Source organism: Alosa alosa, chromosome 21 (genome assembly GCF_017589495.1).
Source record: "Alosa alosa isolate M-15738 ecotype Scorff River chromosome 21, AALO_Geno_1.1, whole genome shotgun sequence".
Lineage (NCBI taxonomy): Eukaryota > Metazoa > Chordata > Actinopteri > Clupeiformes > Clupeidae > Alosa > Alosa alosa.
In genome coordinates, this window is record NC_063209.1 from 7482439 (window position 1) to 7503977 (window position 21539).

General features: G+C 43.7%; 2 protein-coding genes across 6 annotated transcripts; one reads left to right on the forward strand and one right to left on the reverse strand.

Moving 5' to 3' along the window:
* The first annotated feature begins 131 nt into the window (after window positions 1-131).
* Window positions 132-10743, forward strand: sytl4 (synaptotagmin-like 4). 5 transcript variants are annotated; one of them, XM_048231676.1, is made up of 18 exons: window positions 132-329; window positions 1318-1405; window positions 2348-2476; window positions 2895-3110; window positions 3587-3696; window positions 3986-4109; window positions 4457-4591; window positions 4813-4960; window positions 5077-5176; window positions 5290-5393; window positions 5571-5660; window positions 5953-6131; window positions 6912-7014; window positions 7826-7987; window positions 8578-8683; window positions 8849-8960; window positions 9154-9362; window positions 9896-10743. In XM_048231676.1, the coding sequence occupies exons 3-18, from the start codon at window positions 2370-2372 to the stop codon at window positions 10036-10038; spliced, it is 2148 nt and encodes a 715-aa protein (XP_048087633.1). In that variant the 5' UTR covers window positions 132-329; window positions 1318-1405; window positions 2348-2369; the 3' UTR covers window positions 10039-10743. The 5 variants fall into 5 exon arrangements, with proteins under 5 accessions (XP_048087633.1, XP_048087632.1, XP_048087635.1 ...); XM_048231675.1 differs by lacking the exon at window positions 1318-1405; XM_048231678.1 differs by lacking the exon at window positions 1318-1405 and having other exon boundaries at window positions 8852-8960.
* Window positions 10498-20755, reverse strand: srpx2 (sushi-repeat containing protein X-linked 2). Its single transcript, XM_048231680.1, has 10 exons — window positions 20321-20755; window positions 16136-16213; window positions 15249-15440; window positions 14930-15106; window positions 14279-14402; window positions 14063-14184; window positions 13303-13482; window positions 12540-12673; window positions 12067-12188; window positions 10498-11217 (listed from the first exon to the last, which is right to left on the reverse strand). Exons 1-10 carry the CDS (start codon window positions 20391-20393, stop codon window positions 11037-11039), a joined length of 1383 nt encoding a protein of 460 aa, XP_048087637.1. The 5' UTR covers window positions 20394-20755; the 3' UTR covers window positions 10498-11036.
* Window positions 20756-21539: the final 784 nt, after the last annotated feature.

Consider the following 21539-nt stretch of genomic DNA (forward strand, 5'->3'; position numbering starts at 1 on the left):
AATCATTCCTTAATAATCATTCCTTAATTATAATAATAATGCGTAAGGATGCAGATGCGTGTTTTTTTTTTTTTTTTTTTATCCTTACGTAGACTACAAGTGAAAAGGGTGGTGCTCATTTGCGGATAGAGTTTCATCCATGGGCCCATGTAGACACCTGTTACAAAACCTCTTAGCACATAGCACAGTATCTTGAGGGAAAAAAAGTTGTCCACCTTCCGGGAATGAGATTGTTTTGGCATTGCTCAAACGACTTGTAGAGGAGGTTTCGTGGGAAACACCAAGAGGAAGAGCGTGGAAGTGGTGGACAGACTACTTGAAGGGCTTTGGTAAGTAACCTAGACTGCTTGGAATAATTGTTTGAGAGATACTAGAATGTTACAAAGTGGAAACATTTAAGTCGGTTTACTTAGACAGGTATCGTTAGAATATTTTACTCGCGAAGGGAAGCCTGTCTTCGACACTTCAGTTCCTTCATACATTTGTAGCCACTTGCAAACAGATTTTATGCGATTTTTTCGCCTCTTGTGTAACATTGTTGACTAATCAGTATACCTATATCCAGCTGATCATAATCGGCGTGTTACGGAAATAACTTGTATTTCCTCGATATCTTGTCGGCGATTCAGCTCGACTGGAATCTGTGTGCTGTTTGACATATTCCATTCGTTTTTTGTCTGACCGTCTTGGATGATGTTTTCTGCTTTGCATTTGAAGCTAATTTATGGTTGCTTGGTGATGGTAATAGGAAAATATTATTTTTTAATATTCGTGGGCAGGCTGTTTATCTCACTAGTTGTAACAGCGTTATGCTGTCCTGTCACCATATTTCCCCAACTTTTTAAATGGCTTGGCTATGTTAGGGGTCCATTGTGTTGTGTTGCCAAGTTGCAGCCTTGGTATTCACCGCCATAAGATGTATTTAAGCAGGTTTGTTTTCTAACAACACAGTTGATAGCCTGATAAGTAGAAATTCGTTGTAGGCTACTTTCTTGCTATATTGATGGAGCATAGGCTATATTTATATTTTTTAATTGCGACAACTTCCCTTTCGCTTTGACGGGTGGTGTCCTTGGAGTTTTTAGTGGATGTGGTATTAACAGGCGCAAATAAGGATACTGCAATAACGATTGAGTCACTCCATGGAATAGATGCTGTGCATGTCAAGCTGTCGCCAGCAAACTAAATATCAGCATTGAATAAATAATTATCTACGGCACTCCACCCTTGCCTGTGTATCCCTAGAGGGTGGGAACCCAGTGATATGCGGTTGAGCTCATGCTGCCCTTGTTTTTTTTCCCTGTTCGCCTTCTTGAGAACGTCTGCCAGGGTGAGCCTGTGGGACAGGGCACAGTCAATTCCCCCACCAGCCTCAACATCGTCCTGGCTGCACCCATGAAAGGAGGTCAGCCTGTGACGATATTCCCATGCCCTGCCTTGTCTCTGTCAAACCTGGAATAACACAGAGCAAACTATGACAAATTTAGCCTACTTGGCCATGAAGGTCACTGTTCAGCATTTATTTAGAGCTGTCTAACTAAGATCGATATTTCATTCCTCTCACCTCTTTGGTATGTTTTTGGAAATAAATAATTTCCTTGTTCTGGATACTATTAGTGTGATATTAACTTGCTGTAGCTTATGGCCTATGATCTTCATTCAAATTCAATTCAAATGTGACTATTAAACAAATTGGTTGGGTACAATACAATATATAGATTATCCATGTTTGGGCCTTGAAAGTTAATTTCAGCCCCCTGGTATTTTGTGTTCATGTAACTCAATTCCACTCCCAAGATGTTTGAACCATCCATCTGACTGTTTATGTTCAGACATGAGCACTTGACTTCATCCTGCTTACAGCAAACCTCTGCCTGACCCATCAGTGTTGTTGTGGGCATGTTGTTTAATGCTTCTGTTTTGTTATCGTTGCGATCTTAATTGGCCTGCCCCTGCAGGGCAGAGTGTCGAACCCCTGACTGGCTGGCAGCAGCAGGCTCTCTGCATGGCGCCCTTCCCACATGGGAGAGAGAAGGAAAGGTCACTTTATCCACTGAGTGCCCTCTATAGCCCCCTATTTACATTCCCTTCCACCGCTCTCTATCCCTTTACCATTCTTTGCCATCTCCCCTCTATGGCCCCTATAAGATGCAGATTTATTGTTTACACGTGGAGACGCTGGCAGGCAAGAACAGAACCTGTTTAAGTCAATACTTTGTGCTAGATGTAAATGTATGATATGAACTATGCCGATTGGACTTTCCGACGATGATTGTTGATTTTTGGTGATATTTTGGTGTAAATATATATGCTGTGTGTTTGTGTGTGTGTGTGTGTGTGTGTTTAGATAGCTGGGTGAGAGGTTCAGGATGCTGGAGGTGAACGTGGCCTTTCTGACCGAGTCGGAGCGGGAGGTCATCCTGGAAGTGCTAAAGAGAGATGAGGAGCTCAGACGGGCTGAGGAGCTGAGGGTCAGGTAATGAGATACCCTGCCCTTGAAATACCATGCTGCCCTAAGCAACTTTCTGGAGTTTTTATTGTTGAGATCCCTGTTGACAGGAAGTGCAATATGTGCAACATCTCCTACTAAAAAACATACAAAGTGTTATTTGTCTTTTAATTATCATTTATTTTGTATTTTGTATTATTTTGTATATCCATCAGCAACATATAGCAAGTCACTTGACCTATCAATAGCTGTTTTTGTGTGTCTGTGTGTAAAGAACAATGCAGATACTTGTTTCTCATAAATGCTGCCTAATATCTGAAGCTGCACCAAGTAAACACTATTAGGTGTGCAACATGCTCCTCCATCTCCTCTCATGCTCCATGAGATGGAGTAAGACAACAGAAACACATTGATAACCTCTAGTGTAACCTGGGTTCTGCCGTAGGAGGTTGAAGCTGGAGGTGCTAGACATGAAGCGGAAGGGGGCTAAGCGCGGCAGCGGCCGGTACAGCGAGCGCAGTTGCGGTCGGTGTCAGGAGTCCCTGGGCAGAGTCCTTGGCGGGGCGAGCCAGTGCCGGGTGTGCAAACACCACGTTTGCCGGAACTGCCGCCTGGTGCAACCCAATGGTGCCTGGGTGTGCACTGTGTGTTCCAAAGAAGTGTAAGACTGTCTCTCTCACATTTTATTTTTATTTTTTAACAGTACTAGCCTTTGAGCAAACTGGAATGACAACTAGAAGGATGAGAATCTATCATCAGACCTCTCTCATCTCATCTGCACATGCAAAACTACCTTAGGGTAGTTTTTAGAGTAATATCAATCAATAATACTGTTACTTATTAAGCCATGTATTACCTTGTATAATTTTATGAACTTCAATTGTTTCTGTTGCACACAACCCCCCATTCTCAGACTTGAATGTACACATGGTGGCTTACTACAGATTAAACACTGACTTCAATGAATGTTAGTGAACAAAAAGTTGCCATTCCGTTTCCACCCCCATTGTAATGGCCCCTACTCTAGAGTGCCCCAGTTTAGGGTGGAAAATAAACACCAGTGTGGAAAAAGGAGGTGGTCCGTGGCTTGCTGGGTAAATGTTTTACTGTTTGACCAGTGCCGTGTGTTCCTCCCAGTGATCTAAAGAAGTGCTCCGGAGACTGGTTCTACGACCAGAGGGTGAACCGGTTCTCAACAGCTCCAGGGCATGATATTGTCCGAGCCTCACTCAAGAAGCGCCCGCCCTGTGAGTACAGGAAGTCTCTGTGAGATTTTTGGTGAACAGGAAGGTGTGAACTGCACTCACTGTTTCCTGTGGAATGCAGTGGATGAAACCGTTTCTCCTTTATACAATTCCTTTATACAATGACATTTTTGACTTGGGTGTGAAAAAACGCCTAAATACACAGTGAATATTAGTTTATACTTTGGTTGCACTGTAATGCTGATGTGATGCTGTAAGCTTGAAGCATGTCTTCAGATAAAATCTGACTATGATCTAATTATGACTAAGCATAACACCTCTGTTTTTTTAGTGAAGAAGCGAGAGACTGCGGGGGACCTGCTTTTGAACAGCACAGAGTTAAAGCCCAGCCCAGCTGCTTCAGCTGTTCCAGTCCCACGACCCAGAAAGAAGGACCATGCTCCCTCCAACAAGGGGTGAGGGCAAGAGACTGCTCTGAACAGAAGCACTATGTTACTGTGGCACGCATGATCATTTTCCATTTTGTTATTTCACATTTGAATACCACTTCAGTGTTCAGTGTTTTTCTCCTACAGGGAAAATGGGTTGATGATGGGTCCATGTTGATTGAATAATTTTGCAACAGTCTGTAGATGGTACGAAACTGTAGTAATGGGCTTGATGTCCAGTGAAAAGAATACTGGATGAATGTTTTTATTATCTATGACTGTGAATGAAACATCTGCCAGTGATGTGATGCAAACTGATAAGTATGTGTGCAGGATGATGAACGATGCTGCTGCTGCTGCTGCTGTCATTACAGGCAGCTGTCAAACGTGTTGGAGCTGCCTGAGGCGCGGGAGCCGCAGCGGAGCGACACAGAGTCGGCCGAGAAGTCCAGCCTGTGCAGCAGCCGCACCAGCACCGAGTCATCCCACAGCACTCCGGCTCTTCCCCGGTAAGCGAGCGCGGCCAAAAAAAAACAAAACATGCCTGTCTCCCGGCTGTGCCCCATGAATTAATGATGGGTGTCCGTCTGTCGCCAGGAACGCTTTAAAGGACAAAGCAGAATAAATCAGTTGTCTCTGAATCTGGCGGCAGTGTCGTGGAGCGGTGACGCATTTGCCACACGTCCAAGGTTTTATTTCAGATGTTAATAGTGTCGTGTTCTGCCATCAGGAAAGGTATCAAGTCTCCTCAGCACAGTCCTGCAGGCTCCACAGTGTCCAGTCTCACTCAGCACAGTCCTGCAGACTCGACAGTCTCCAGTCTCGCTGGGCCGTCCAAATCCAGCAAGCCCCCCAGTCCCATACCTGAACCAGAGACCGTAAGAATCTTTCACTCCAGCTATTCCCTTTTCACCTTCTTTCACCCATCTTTGGGTATTTTTGTCAGTAAATAAAAAAACTACTCTCATTAAATGTTCTTAATGGTTTCTCTCAGGCCTCTTTGAGATACAGGCTCAATCAGCCCTCAGAAGTGGCGGACCCAGAGGTTGATAGGCTGTTCAAGAAAAGCGTCAGACGGGTGCACAAAATCTCAGGTAGTTTCCTGTTTCCTGCTTTTGTCACACAGTAGTTCCCTAGCATTCTGCTCTTTGAATGCCATCTCAAAAATTCTCTGATTAACAGTAGCCTCTTCCGCTTTTTTTTTCAGGTAGTCGGCCGACATCGACTTTAGACCTGCGTGAAGATGGTGTCCGCACCACAGACGGGTCAATGGGTGACCGGAGCAAGTCTGTACCTGGCCTGAATGTAACTGTAAGCAGCTTTAGTCTCTGTCATGACATTTGCATCACATCCACAATAAACTATCCACACATATCACAGGGTTGAGTTGATATTTGCATATTAGTTTGCATAGATCTGCAGTAGTATTTTTGGACACCTGCTGGTGACTGATACAACTGTATTGTGTCTGCTGTGCCACACAAACAGGACGATGAAGAAGATGAAGACATTGATAACCTGGTGACCATACACAGAAGGATTATGGGTGATAGCACCTCAAGTCTCCGCAGTTCCCCAGTAAATACACTGATTTACATCATTAAAGAATCACATTTAGAGACACACGCTTGCTGTATTAATGGTTATTAATTACGTCTTTTATTTATCTATTTTTTTCTATTGACACTTATGCCAACTGTAGAGAGACTTGTAGTTTGTATATAATCTTGACTTGGCTATTGGCTCTTTTGGTTACATCCTGAATACATTTTTTTAATGTTTTTTCTAATGTCACATGTCCCTACTGTCTAGAGTCAGTTTAGAGTGTTTACATGATGTGGTGTTCAGGTGTTGTTGCTGCCCCCAACAGAGCACTCTGGGCAGTATGATGAGCGTGTACAGTGAGGCGGGAGATTACGACTGTGTGGAGGTGACTGGAGACATCCTCTTCTCCATCAGCTTCCAGGAGCGCAGCCAGACGCTGTCCATCCTGGTGAAGGAATGCCGGGGGCTGGCCTACGCTGACGCGGTGAAACAGCGCTGCAATCCGTAAGTGGCCCACTCAGCAGAACAGGAACAGCGGCAGGCCTCACGGGGGAGGCCACACCAGGCACAAAGCTGAAGCACTCCGTTCGCCAAGCGTAAAAATAGTGTCTGCAGTTAAAGGCTGATCTAATATTTTCTAGCCACTGTCACGTCTGGTGAGGCCAGTTCCATTGATTACAGTGGAAGCTAATTGTTGCAGCAGACGCTACGCGAACGGAACGCTTCAGTTACGTGCCCGACGTAGCCTCCCTGTCACTGTGCAGTGGGGACTGAACATAGAATAAGAATTAGAATATAGAACATAGAATTAGAATAGAGTAGACATTCCTATTCCCATCACACAATGTGCCTAACACAGAACACCTGGAGTCTCACTGATGAGAGTTGCTAGATATTTGATCTAATGCATTACCACAACTTTCTAGCAGACTGATCCTACAGCATTGCTGCTGTTTTTCTGTGTAATTTTGACTAGTATAATAGTGTATATAGTATAAGTATTTCACTTGCATGAGGTCAGTTTGTACTCTTTTCTGTTCCTCTTTTTAAAAACCCCCTCCACTTGTGGGAAAGGGTCCACCCAGTAGGCGAGGTCATTTTGACTCTATCAGAGAAAAAAAACATAATTTTTTCTTTGAATCAGCACACTGTGTTCTACTTTTAGCCACTGCAGACACACGTGTGGTTCTGTGTGGGTGGGGAGGGATTTGAGCCGGGGAGTGGTAGGTTGATGAGTCGCTCACCTTGGAACTGATGTCTGTCTCGCTTCTCGGTCTTGCACAGGTATGTGAAGTGCTACCTCCTGCCAGACAAGTCTCGCCAGGGCAAGAAGAAGACGGCCACCAAGCGCAACAACATCAACCCCATCTACAACGAGACCCTGAAGGTACGGGGGCCCGAAGAGCCGTTTTTTTGGATTCCTGACTTACCACCAAACGTCTGCTGACTAACAACCACACTCCGCTACCTCCAAATGTTTTCCAAATTAAGGACTTCCAGTCACTGCTCATTTTTCCCATCTTAGTCTTTCGAAGTAGGGTGTTGTACAAATATGAATAGTTACTGCCTTTTGGGAACACATTTTTCCACATGTGTGGTATCTTATTAATTGCCTTGATAAAAATATTTTTATATTTTATATTTTTATGAGTTTATTCAACCTACTGTGCAAAAGGTTACTACAAAACATGCCAAGGCAATGAATATGCAGCAATTTACCACTGACTAAAGAAATGATGCAGGAGACTGGCTGTAATTATAAGCGCTTGATTACTGGGTCTGCGTGACGGGCAGTGTTAGAGCAGGCAATTAGCTGACCTCTGGCAGGTTCTTAGGGCTGCTGCGGAAATCGACGATAAGTACAGGGTTATCACCAGCAGACAAATATTGATTTTTTTGGTGCCAGCCCTTTAGTTAATCCACTGAGCAAACAGGACGTGTTGAGTAGACTTGAAGGTCTGCGTGCCACACGCCCAAACAGAGGCAAGAGCATTGTAATGAACACCTGTGTTCCAGAAAACAATTCATTGTGGCTGACATCAATAGAGTCGATACATATTTGACACCATTTTTCCCTTTCTTAATTACCTTTTTTCTTCATTCATCCGTTCCCCCTCCCTGTTGTGCTCTCTCTGTCTCTCTGTCTCACTCTCTCTCTCTCTCTCTCTCTCTCTCTCTCTCTCTCTCTCTCTCTCTAGTACTCTATAAGCCGTTCTCAGGTCACCACCCGCACGCTGCAGCTCTCCGTCTGGCACTATGACCGCTTTGGCCGCAACGCCTTCCTGGGAGAGGTGGAGGTCCCGCTAGACTGTCACGACATCGACTCTGGCCACCAGCAGTGTGTGGCCCTTAGGGGAAGGGTGAGCGCTTGACTGCAGACACACACACACACACACACACACATACACACACACACACACAGCAGTGGTCTCTAATTGCCCTTCCACAGGTGGCACGTCAGGAATTCATGTAGTGTAATTAGTGAGTGACGCTGAGACACAACGTGTTATGTCCATTCCATACAATAATGAGAGAAGCATTAACATCTATTTATTAACATCAATACATGTCACAATAATAACAACTCAATGTTTATTACCATATAAAGGCTCCATTCAGTCTGTCTCAATATAAAGACCACCATTTCTCTACTGTAATGTGACCGCTCGTATTACACAGACAATCCCACTAAAACCCAGGCATCCACAATTCATGATCCCAGAACCCAGACCGGGCTCAGGCATCAGGCCAGGCCTGTGTGGGCTGCCAGCCAGTGAGCTTTTGTCCAAGCTACCACAGGGAAACATATGAGGCCAGCATTCCGAGTCTGTGTCACTGCCCAGCCCTAAGTTCCTCATTCCTCCATGGGTCAGTTTCCTCGTTCTGCAGTGGCGGTAGATGTAGGGAGACTGCTCATGTCGTGTCCTCTGCTCTGTCTGTGTTGTTGCAGGTGCCCTCCTCTCTCCAGCACACTCCATTCTCACAGTACAAAGGGGAATTGGTGATCTCCCTGAAGTACATCACAGCCAAAAACACATCGACAGATAAGTCTAAAGGTACCAATTTCAATGCTTTTTTAAGTAAATGTTCCACACTGTACCATGATTTGTTATTCAGAATGAACAATGAGTGTGAAGGATCAACACTGAGTAAACAGTGAGGATGATCAAGTAATTTCCCCCCCACACTGAGTTCTGAGCGCTTGCTCTCTCTTCCACCAGCAGGAAAGAAGGGGAAAGGTAAAGGAGAGGCAGAGCTGCATGTCCTGATCAAAGAAGCCAGGAATCTAACAGCCATGAAGGCAGGGGGCACCTCAGACTCCTTTGTAAAAGGGTTGGTAGCTCAACTGTTTCAATACTGCTCGTATTGCACAATGCAGTCCAATGTGCTTTTGTTTCACACAAATATTAATATAAGTATTATAAGGAATTGTTTAAATGATTATTGTTCATTTATGTTTTCCAAAAATAAATCTGATTTCTTTTTTTCTTTTTGAATTATTTGGTGCTCTTGGGATCGATCCCAGGTATCTGCTGCCATCCAACAGCAAATCCACTAAGAGGAAGACTCCGGTGGCCAAGAAGACACTGAACCCGCACTACAACCACACATTCGTCTACAAGGACGTGAGTGTGGAGCAGCTGAGGACCATGTGTCTAGAACTGACCGTGTGGGACCGGGAGGCGCTGTCTAGCAACGACTTTCTGGGAGGCGTGCGTCTGAGCACAGGGACAGGTGAGGAGCACCTCACTCGCTTCTCATCGATTATTTTTCATTGGGATTTGGAGCGATAATTCAGATAATTATTGTAGTGTTTTCTCTGATTTTACACTGCACTGTATTGGTAATAGCTTTTTGAAGCACCTCCTTGAATAGATTGTACTTTATTTAATTGTAATTTCTTGATATGACAATTTCACACAGCATTGAATGTTTGTACTGAAAATTTGATCTAAATTCATATGTACAATATAGTATTTTTCTATGTTTAAAATGTACAGAAGATGCCATTCTGTCTTTTCAGATCTAAACGTCATGATTGCAAATTGCATGATGTTGCAAAGTTCAGAACCCTTGAACTGTAGACACAGCTGAATAATTCCAAGATCAGTTTGACCTAGGTGGAGTTGGTGTTTTGGACTGTATCCAGTGTACATGTTTTGTTTGTTTGTGTGTGTGTGTGTGTGTGTGTGTGTGTGTGTGTGTGTGTGTGTGTGTGTGTGTGTCTTGCTGATTGATGTTTTTTTTTGACTCTGCACCCCCGGCAGTCACTCTGCAGTCCGGCAAAGAGGAGTGGCTGGCGGAGTCTTCCCCAGAGGAGGTAAGCCTGTGGGAGCGCGTCATGCAGTACCCCGACTCGTGGGCAGAGGGCACTCTTCCCCTGCGCGCCTCCATGGGGAAGAGCAAATGAGGACAGCCGTCCCCACAGAGAGGCTCACGACGAGGCGACAGCCTGCCACTGCGCCGGGCCTCTTACGAAACTCCCCTCTCGCTCCGCTAGCTCAGTCAACAAAGGTGTCGCGTACAAGAGCTGGGATTATCATTTGTAATGCTGAGTTCTACAATGCCAAAGCAGAATGTTTTATAAAATAGATTTAAAGATTTAAAAAATCTACATTTATGAAGCATATACATGTATATATATATTTCTGTTGAAGGGATTATGTTCTATAGTTGCAAATTTTATGTTGAGTTGTCTCTTTTAACTTTAGGTTGGATGAAGAGTTGGATTACATTTGTAGTGTGTTTGTGTATGTCATTGTCATCTAATGGTTTTGTTTCACTGTGGTCAAAATGCAAGGCAAACCTTGACTGACTGCAAAATAGGTTGAACTCCACACAGAAAGAACACAGAATTACACAAAAAATATCAGTTCTCATCATGTTTTATTTATATGTTTGTTCATTTTTTTATTGTTGTTATTTGAACATGTTAACAGTTACTTAATGTAAATGTGTCCCTCTATCGTTACACATTCCTCTTCAGTGACAAACTGTCCAAGGACTCCAAACATAACTTTTATATTCTCTGTTCTCTCCTTTTAAATGCACTTTTTAAATACATCACATAAAGTCATTCACCTCAAAAGTAATATAATAAACTTTCAACAATCTATGTTGTCTGACTGTGCCCGATTCTCACCTGCATTTCATATGTATTTCATTTGCTTGGTTTAATACAGGTTCTTGAACTGATGATATGCTTTAACAGTAACATCACTACAGAGCCAAAAGCACACATGTGCTCTTGACATTACTACTGCAAGTCCCCTCATCCAGCCTAAGGTCTTGGTCTGCCTTGCTCTAGTTGTGCTACATGGGGAGGATTCCGGTGTCCGAGCATGCCCCCAGTCTGTGAAAAAGCATGTGAGGTCCCTAGGCCGTGGAGCAGGTCACCACAGGTCACTCTCACTCGCACATGTCCCTATTGATCTCCAGACGTTCCCTCTCCTCCTCCTCCAGCAGGTAGTCCTCTATGTAGGCGTAGAGCTCCGTGGAGCCGGTAGGGTTCATGAAGCGCTCGCGGTCAATGCCGTCCTCGTCCACCAGCACCATGATGAAGTAGGAGGTGGAGATGTGAAGAGCTTGCCTGATAGAAACACACAATTCACTCACAGCTTCTGCATGCCTACGGAGCTGACCTTCAATACCTTGAATGCGGTCTCCATCCCACTTCATCAACCATTAATCCTCCATGCATCTTGGCCATCTTCTAATTTTCATAGCCTCATGCATGTGTCAGGTACACTAATATGTTTATTCTGATACATGTGTGTTATGCTGCTTGCTGCTCTGATTATCCCCTCTCCCTCTCTCCCCCCCTCCCCCTCCCCCCCCCCCTTCTTATCTCACTACCTGGCTGGCCCCAAGCGAACAAGTTGAGTCATGTTTCTGCTCGAGGTCTCTTCCATTTCTAAAGGAAGTTTATCCTTAATCTAGTCAACTAAGTGTTGCTCCAGGGAGGTTCAGGCTCTGGGCTCTGCAAAGCATCTTCAGGCCATTCAATTGTTAATGGCACTAAATTCAGTATAGGGAGTTGAATGGAACTGAATTGCTAAGAGAGGAGGGGAATGCTCGAATAGAAAGTGGTGTGCAGTGAGATCTTTGTTATTATAAGTGAACAAGCTGTTACCAAACGAGGTCAATTACCAGAACTAGAAATACATTCCATAATAGTTTGTTCTTTTAAGAAACCGTCACTTGTAGAGAGGCATCCATCTGAATGAAATTTTAACGGGATTAGGGGGGTAATTTGTGCCGATCTGTTGTATGTCTTACTGATTTCCCTTCCTTACTTAAGAAGCTCTGTTACCTGAGGCCCTTAATGACTTAATACCTGATAAACAGACAGCTTATGATATTTGAGAGGAAAATTGGTGAGTAATGCATGTGTGTTTCATGTCACACCGACCTACATATGGATGTTACATTAGCCTACCTGAGGCCCTCGATGACCTGTGAGTCCAGGTAACGTCCCTTGATGCGCCCCACCTGCCGAGGCTCCACCCCCAGCAGCTCAATCACAGTCACACGACGCAGATCCAGACCACAGTCCGCCTTCTGTATCCATCACACACGGACATACGACAATATGAGGAATACGGTCACAAATATGTGATTAGAATGTTCGCAAACCGAGAGTTCCGCACTATGGTGCGACAATAACACTCAGAGATTTTCCCCATAGACTGTATAAAGAACACAAACTATAGATCGTTTGCATAGAATTCTAGAAGGAACCAGGAAAATAATTCACTCCTTAACAGGTTAATACCATATAGGACTTCAGTTGCTAATTGGTATATTGACACCCTTTCAGATGTTTGGTGAAGCTTATTTTATTATTATTTCCAATTGACTACCTGTGGTTACATGCTCGTCAGACACAGTAAGTCAGTATCAGTGGCTCACCTGTAACATAACATTTTGGATCTTGTAGTATGGGTTGGCAACATTTGGTGTGGACACAACCAGCAGTCTCCTCTTCTCATAGAACTGATCGAGCAACGCAGCTGCAGTCTTCACATCTGTATTGATGTGCATCACTGGACATACACAGACACACAAAGCATAACTCATTATATTATAAAGAGTGCAACCGCAGGGTACATCATCTGTGTACATGGAGCTGAGCGAGCTACAGTACTGGATCTCGTGATCCTATTTTCAGAGAAGACTAATCTAGTGTGTGGGTAAGGCACTGTAACATGATATCATAACGTTGTACTGCCCTATTTCTTAAAACAGTCCAAATGTAATTTTTAAAGTATTGACTTATGAGCAGTTGTTGAGTAGTTTTATTTGGATTTGAAAGTAATTGCAGCCTAGTTGTAAGATGATGGAGTCCATGTTTGCCAAATTTCTGGCTTTGTTTCAAGACATTTCTACATTGTAATCTAATTATAGGATAAGCCTTGCCAGTTTGTGAAGGCAGGGGACTGACTAACCCTTTTATTATTTCTCTCCTCCACAGCCCTTTCTGTAAATGTTTGCGGGTGGTTAAGATCTGCTTAGCCATACAGAGCATGTTTGCCCACATAGTGAGTGTGTGGGTGCGTGTGTGTGTGTGTGTGTGTGTGTGTGTGTGTCCGTGTGTCCGTGTGAGTCATCGATGTCAGAAGATGATGAGTAATTCCAGCCGGGCAACATGACAGTGCTCATTAGTGGCACTCACACACACAATAAGGCGGCTCGTCCGACCAGCTGCGGTCGAAGCGACACACACGGGTGGCCGCGCCACTCCTCTCGTAGCCGCTGTCGCAGTGGTATTCGCAGGTGGCGCCGTAGTTGTTCAAGTCCGACGAGCAGGTCAGGTAACCATGGAGAGGTGGTTTTAGCGCTGGGCACTTTCGGACTGTTGGCAAGGAAACACAGATAGCGTTAATGTTTAACTTTAAAAGGGCACGCTTTCTCTGACTACATCACAGAGAGGCTTCCACCTCTCCTACAACGCTACCTTCTGTGAAACTACTATTCAACACACATGTAGTTTTATGCCAGAATAGACTAAAATAGATGAAAATAAATAAGAAAAAAAAGAAAATGTAGCTATATTCCAAAAATAGTTCCCATCAAGATAAATACTCTGCTGTTGAGATTAAACATCTGAAGATCACAATTTTACAACAACCTTTGTTATTTAGAAGAAAACTCCCCAGTGTAAAATCTCTGGCCTTGGACGCCTTTCTCTGACCATGATGCACTCTCCAATTGCCATAGCAACACAGCTACAAATAACACATTATAAGGTCATCCAAAACAAGTCTCAAGTTACCAGTCCAAGATCAAAACTAATCAAATGGAGCCTGTTTGCACACTCCCAGCTCTTGAATATAAACAAAGACTGGCCTTGCGTGAATCCCATCATTATGGCAGGCATCCGTAAACAGGTTGTTTTTTTCCCGGCCACCTAGTCCGGAACCTTCCTGACTTACCCTCCACGCGCACATTAAACTTGCAGGCAGCTCTGTTGCGGGCCTGATCGTACACACGGTAGCGGATGATGTGGATCCCCTCGGCGAACATAGACCCAGACTCAGGGCCCACGCGCATGAGGCTGCAAGAGAGGGGCAAGACAGGCGTCAGTTTAAATGAGGCCAGCAGGCACAGAATTTGGCTATAATGAGATGGTATTGCTACGTCGGGCATACTCAAGCGTTTTGCCAGAGGTGTCCGAGGTGTGAGGCCGATTCCAAGACACCCGGGCCGTGAGTTTTCCGGGCTCCGCCACCTTAACTTTGGACTCGGGGCACTTTATTTTCGGAGGCTCATTGTCTGGAAACAGCCAATTTTAAGCCAACAATTCAGAGCAGGATTTTCTTGTCTACAAAAAAGAGAGCTAGCAAAAGTTGGCTATAATAAGGTAAACATCCTGTGGGGAAAGTATCCAAGTGCCTCACACTGGCTATCTAAACAAAATAGTGATCCAGTGTGTGTGGGGGAAGGGTCTAGCCACTATTCCCTGATATATCTTAAAAGGACACAACATATGCAACAACAAGATATGTGTTTACTCTTCCTTGGATATGATCCAAAAATTACCTGTGTACAAAACAAAGTACAAGTCATTATTTCCACCGCACAAATCCAGTTATTTCATCATACATTCTGAAAGCCTCATCTTGAAGTGGTTTAATTTGATCAAATGAGAGGTACTCCAAAATGTATATGGTGAGCTGCATGTGCTGTAGTTTTGTCACTCATTTTTGTCTTGTGCTTCGTTAGAATCGTCTCTCCAGCAGTAGTGGAGCTCTTTACATAGTATATATCACACCATATCAAGCCAAACCGTAGGGAAGCACCTGCACAGAGAGGCTCCGAGCCAGTCCAGCTCCCACCGTCCTGGCATATGCGCACGTGGTCTCCCTCCAGCTGGTACCCGGGGTGGCACAGGTACTCACACCTGGAGTCCACCATCACGTTCTCCGAGCAGTGGAACGTCCCGTGCTGGATCACAGGCAGAACGTGACAACGGGCCCCTGGTCATCAGCGATGGACAGAGGACAATTTTAAGATGATGTGACCACTTTGATGTTACCAGCTACTTCAAAAGCAATTTATGATTCAGATTTACAGAAGACTGGTTCGTCAACAAAGAAAGAAAAAAAAAAGAGCACATACTCCGACAGTGGCCAGTGCCGGACCAGCGACGATTGGACATGCACTGCACCGACGGTCGCCCCACCAGCTTGTAGCCGCGGTCACAGGACAGCTCGCAGCGCGTGCCCAGCGAGCCGTAGTGGTTCCGGCTGCGCGGGGAGGAGCAGGACACGTCTCCATTGGGCAGCTTCAGAGTGTGGCACCAGCGCGGATCTGCCAGGAAAAAACACAACACACACGCACGCGCACACGTCATTCTCCCAGGAGTGCAGGCAGGGCGAGTGATCACATCATGATGCTGTTTAGTACAATTCAAATGGTGACCAGATGTGGAGTACCAGTAACCAGCATAGCTATTGAAGAGACAGTAGAAGATGCTGAATAATATAGATAGATAATATAGATAGAGTGAACTGTTTGAGATGCTGGTGTATACTTATTGTTGTGGTCTAGCTGTGGGGTGTACTATAAGGATACAAGGATACAAGGAAGTTTATTGTCACATGCAGCAGTGCAGGGGGGCTAAAGAGTGCAGTAGAAGAGGGGTTTAGTAGATTAAGTGGCAAGGGCTGCATAAAAAAGGTGGGGGAGGATTGGGATTGGGTGGGGGGCACCAACAAGGAGCACTAGTGACAGTAGCAGATGTAGATGGTAATAATGTAGGTGGAGTGAACTGTTTGAGATGCGTGTGTATACTCACTGCTGTAGTCTAGCTGTGGGGTGAACTGTTTGAGATGCGTGTGTATACTCACTGCTGTAGTCTAGCTGTGGGGTGAACTGTTTGAGATGCGTGTGTATACTCACTGCTGTAGTCTAGCTGTGGGGTGAACTGTTTGAGATGCGTGTGTATACTCACTGCTGTAGTCTAGCTGTGGGGTGAACTGTTTGAGATGCGTGTGTATACTCACTGCTGTAGTCTAGCTGTGGAGTGTAATAAGGTTCCTCCTCCTCATGCAGGACCTCATTGTACGTATCGTATGTCGTCACTGCCGAACATGAAACCACAAACAAACCGCTGACATCACTGACCAGGGGTTATAGAGCCACACAGAAAGAAACTGTGACGCATGAATTTAGCTTAATTATGACCCGCGTGCCCATGGGGTGTGGAGGAAGTGTTGTGGTGCAAAAGGCCTGGACCATTCAACAGTGTGGAAAAATGTATCCAAACGATGGCTCAAAATTTAAACAAAAACGTTATGGAACATAATGGAGCAGAAAAGTGTTCATGGATAAGTCATTGATTCTGTTATAGCTAGATAATAGATCCTGTGAACATTTAGAGTGCTCCATTACTTTCTTGTTTGATAATTTGAGTCATCTTGTAGATAATGTTTCTATTCTTGTGGATTGTCTGCACCTGCATGCAGGTTTGTTGGGCAAGGCCCCTACTAGTTCTCTGCATCAAACAAAATAATTGGCCCAAGTTGTAGAGCACCAATGTGCTCTATCACACGATATTACAGAAACAAACAACCTAATTGCAGACTTGAGATGGACGGGTTTGAAATGACATGCTGCTACCAATGCCTAAAACCCTGAGTATGGCCTACATGGCAGGTGAGGGGTTAAACTGACCAAACTATTTAGAAGATTCTTATGCAGTGTTCTTATTTGACTCTTAGACATCGCTCGCATGATGGTTCATTTTGGAGACCATATCTTTACAGCTTTTACGATCTTCTTTAAAAGGTAATTCTTTACACCCTATTTGGGTTGAGGTCTTTAACCGAAATGGTGCATTAAGGTTTACTAAGTCATCAAGCAGAACTCCATCATTCTGCAACGGACATGTGCGTTGATAGATGTGAGAACCCAGTAGAATTCTTTGATTTTGATTCCAATGATAGTAAGACCCTCAAAAAGTCCCTGGAAAAACAGTGTTATGCAATCTTTAAACCAATTTCAGCATGAAAGCCAGCACTGATGAGTTTCATATAACTGTAAATGTAGGTCAGTAAAGGGTCTCAGTGGAGTCTCCGATTGTTCCAGACCAACTGTTTGGCAGCCCATGCTGCATATCCCCCTGTTTAGAGGATGTAGGTTTGATAAATGGAAAACTACAAACACCTGGTTTTGAGATTAGGGGCGCCCAGAAGACCATGGCAAACCCCAGCGGCCTTTTTCCTGCTTATTCATGCTCTGCACACTTGCACATTCTGTGCAGAGTTAAATGGACTACTTGAAAGAATTTTTGTCATGATCAATTGACATGATTAATTCCAGTAATTACCACACATGCTGTTGGTAAAGAGAATCACGCCAGTCTTCTGCAGCCCTCTGCCTGATAAATTGTGCACAGTCAGTTTGGTGAAGGGGAAAAAGAAATGTACATCATTTCCTTTCCATGATACCTTCTATTTAGTCATTTTTTCCACCATCTAAAGCTGATCCTGTTTCATTCTACAGCTACATTCAGCCAATGGGCTTCTCACTTGCTTGTGATGGCGAGCCATCACATTCAGGATTTTTCCATCATTGTGGTAGAGTGTACGTGGGGAGAGATCAGAAAAGTCAGAGTCAGCAAAACTATATTTGTTCTGCAATTTGAACTTGCTGTTTACAGCAGGATGTGTTTTGACATGAACAAAGTTATTAGTGGAGCAATTCGGGCCAACAACTACAAACATCTGTACTCAAGTCATTTCAAACCAGGTGAATAAGGAATTTGTACAGTACAAAATAGAAGTAGCGGTTGCTTGTCCTCATTAAACATGTCAAGACACAATTGTTTCAGAGCACAACGTGGCAAACATGTGTGCCTAGGCCAGCACACAAATACTCAGAGAGCATTGTGAATCAAACACAAATGTTGACAGATTGTGTTCATTAAAACGCCATTTTTCTCAAACTCTATTAACCCTTTTCTGTGCCATGTTCCCTTAAATGTTATAACAGATATAGACAACAGATCGATTTAGGAGGTTCCATGTTTTTCTTGTTTGTAAATTTTAGTCAACATGTGGATACACGCTGATTCAAATTATGGATAGTCTGTGCCTGGATTTGTTGGGTGTGACCCCAAAGTTAAAAAAACACACCCATCTGCCAGAATATTTGAGTGCTTAGCTCAGATATGCATAGAGGTTCCTTTGTTTTTGCTTCCAATATGTCATGTGTACACACTAAAGTCTTCACAGAACTCTTCACAGAACCTTATAGCAGATTTGAGTTTTAGGCCCAGATATCTTGGCTGAATAGACTGCCCATGCTAAATCTAGGGAGTGCTACTGTACATCTGCATCAAGGATCCACAAATATAATTGGCCCAATTATTGGACCAACAGCAGCGTGAAACCTATCTGAAGGTTTTCACAAGGGCTGAAAACCTTGGGAGGGGTCTGTCAGCAGATGAAGGGTTAACCTGAACAAAATCTTATTCGACAACTACTCTTCATGTCTTGAATGAATGGACTAAGTCGTTCAGCTACAAAACACATTCATGCAAGTGACATAACCTTTACAGCTGCGTATGCTACAGCGTGCACTAGACTCTAGAGAATGCTACAAGCCTAAAGCAGTAGACTTGCCACAAACTCACTGTAATTTTAAACTTTTCATCTTTAAAGAAATTGAAGAGGCCTAGAGATTGATGCTCAGCTAAATTGTAAATAGCACAGGGAATTACCAACAGTAGCCTGAACAGAATGACTGAGTATGACACACTACTGTCTTAATGCACTGACTGCCTTCAGGCAATCCTCCAGCAGTCAGTTTTCCATGTTCCACTGCAGCTCACAAAGGTAACTGGGGGCTGACCACATAGTCACTTGGGCTGGCCGACTAACACTGATGAGGTTGTAAAATACCGAGACTATGACACAGCCTGCTTCAGCTGAAGCATCCAAGGCAAGCTGTTTATAGAGTGCTGCTTACTTTACCTGGAAAGCATGCAACTTAGGGCAACTTTGGCTAAGGAACACCACCCAAAGTGCTGAAAAACATATGAAGTTGTCCTGTGTTCTACTCATACAGAAGGAGAATGGCAAACATTTGTCAGGATCCAGCCATAGGATACAAAATAATTGTAAAAATTCCTGAAACCATTCATTATTGTGCCAGGGGTGTTAACTTTTAAGAAAATAAAAACATTGAATAACATGATAATGAAACTGCTGATGGTGCTTTTTTGCATCATGTAACAAATGGTGGGGCTGTTTCGATCAGCAGTCTCAGTTTCATTAAGTGTTGACTTTAAAGATACTTAAAACAGGTGTAGGCTAATTTCAGGTGGGTTTAAATTATGGCTTCAGCACAGGTGGTTTTGGGGTCCTTAGCAATTTTCTTGTGATAAAGAGTTTAAATTGGGGTCTAAGTTAATTATAGATGAGGAGAGTAGACACAGCAGGTATCAGAGTATCTTAAACAGCAACACCAGCACTGGTTGATGTTCTTCTAGATAGGCAAGTGAAAAGCATGACCATATGAAAAGATTCCACGAGGTTTCTGTTGATACAAATGGTTGAGTTGAGACAGACATAGCCTACCTTGGCGTGCCTTATAGGCTACCACAAACAGAGAAACTGGTACTTGGCTTAACTTGTCTTGAAGATTGCTTGACACATTGTTCCCATTATGAGTTTGATACTTCTAGCCTACAGTAGATCCCTTCAACTTCAACAGCAGCCAGAACAAAACAGTAACAGCCTTTGTAACCGAGGAGCACAGCATAGCGTAGATTGATGTTCATTTTACTTTTCATGAATAAGTTAGTCTATATCAAGATGATCCAAATAAAACCTCACATGACCAAACTCTAAAAATTGAATGGAATATCCCCAGAGGAAGGATTCAATGCACCTCTGAATTAATAACATTCTGTTTCTCATTGTGAGGAGATCAACTTAACGCAGCTGCTTCTAATATGAACATTATTACTGCGGTGAAGGAGGTATGTCTCCACTCCACTGCATGGAATGCCGTTGCATATTAAAGCCATGGTCTAATTCTTAGGCCACTAGCTTATTCAGTGTAACATTAGGCCAGTAGGCAACATACTATAACTAATAACAATTTCAAAGACGTTAACAAGTCACGGTGGAAATAAACAATATGCTTTTAGACAAAAAAGTTGATTGATAGCCAAATCCTACCTTCAGTGTAATGCCCATGAATCCAGGATACAAAGTGCGCCTCTAACAACAAAACAATGCAAAGTTTTGCCATCAGGTTCTAACGTTGTTGTGTATTTGGATAACTTAACAGCTGACGCATGCAGCGAGAGTGGAGAATTCCAAAGTTAGTTGCCCTATCTCTAAAAACGCCAAGCATTCAGAAACGCTATTGTGTTACCGCAAGGTTTTTAAAAGATAATTAAAGTGAACGTGTTGTAAATATCACTGATATTTATAGATTCGTTTGCCAACGAAAGTTAGATGTAAGAACAACAGTGTTCGTTCCCTTCGTCTTCTGTCGTCAAGTTCGGAAAGTTCTGCCGCTAGTGCGCTAGTCCCCCAACTGAATGTACGCCGGCGGGTGGTCACAGTTTCAATCAGTCAGTTCACGGGGAAGCTACTTTAGAGCAGCTTTGCAAGCTATTTCTTCACAATATAAGTAGCTTTACATTACACATTAGTTGAAAATAATAATTTGAAATAAAGTGTGAAAAGTCTACATTACACATAATAGCAATAAACAACAAAATGTATAAGTATATATACTCTTTTGATCCCATGATGGAAATTTGGTCTCTGCATTTATCCCAATCTGTGAATTAGTGAAACACACTCCGCGAACACACAGTGAGGTGAAGCACACACTAATCCAGGCGCAGTGAGCTGCCTGCAACAGCGGCGCGCGGGGAGCAGTGATGAGGGGTTAGGTGCCTTGCTCAAGGGCACGTCAGCCGTGCTTACTGGTCAGGGTTCGAACCGGCAATCCTCCGGTTAGAAGTCCGAAGCGCTAACCAGTAGGCCACGGCTGCCCCATATCAAATTAACAATGAAAATAATTCGTTTTATATTAACAAACCGTAAACATACAAACCATGACTTTGTAAGCTAATTAATTGAGTGTAATGCGAACAGGGGAGTCTTCAAACCCTTCTTGCAAGTCCAAAAACTAGCACAAGAACGCAAAACTCTATACTCACCAATGAGGAACCACTGTGCTCCTTACACCAAACAACTTTGTCGGCTTTACTCAAAAGACTACAATCTTTCAAGAATAAGGTAAAAAAAATGGCTTCCATCTGTCCACTCTACCATAAAGGCCTGATTGGGGGAGTGCTGCACTGATGTTTGTCCTTTACTCTCATCCTCTCGTAGGAACTCTGGATCTCATTCACAGTGAGCATTGGGTCCTTGGTTACCT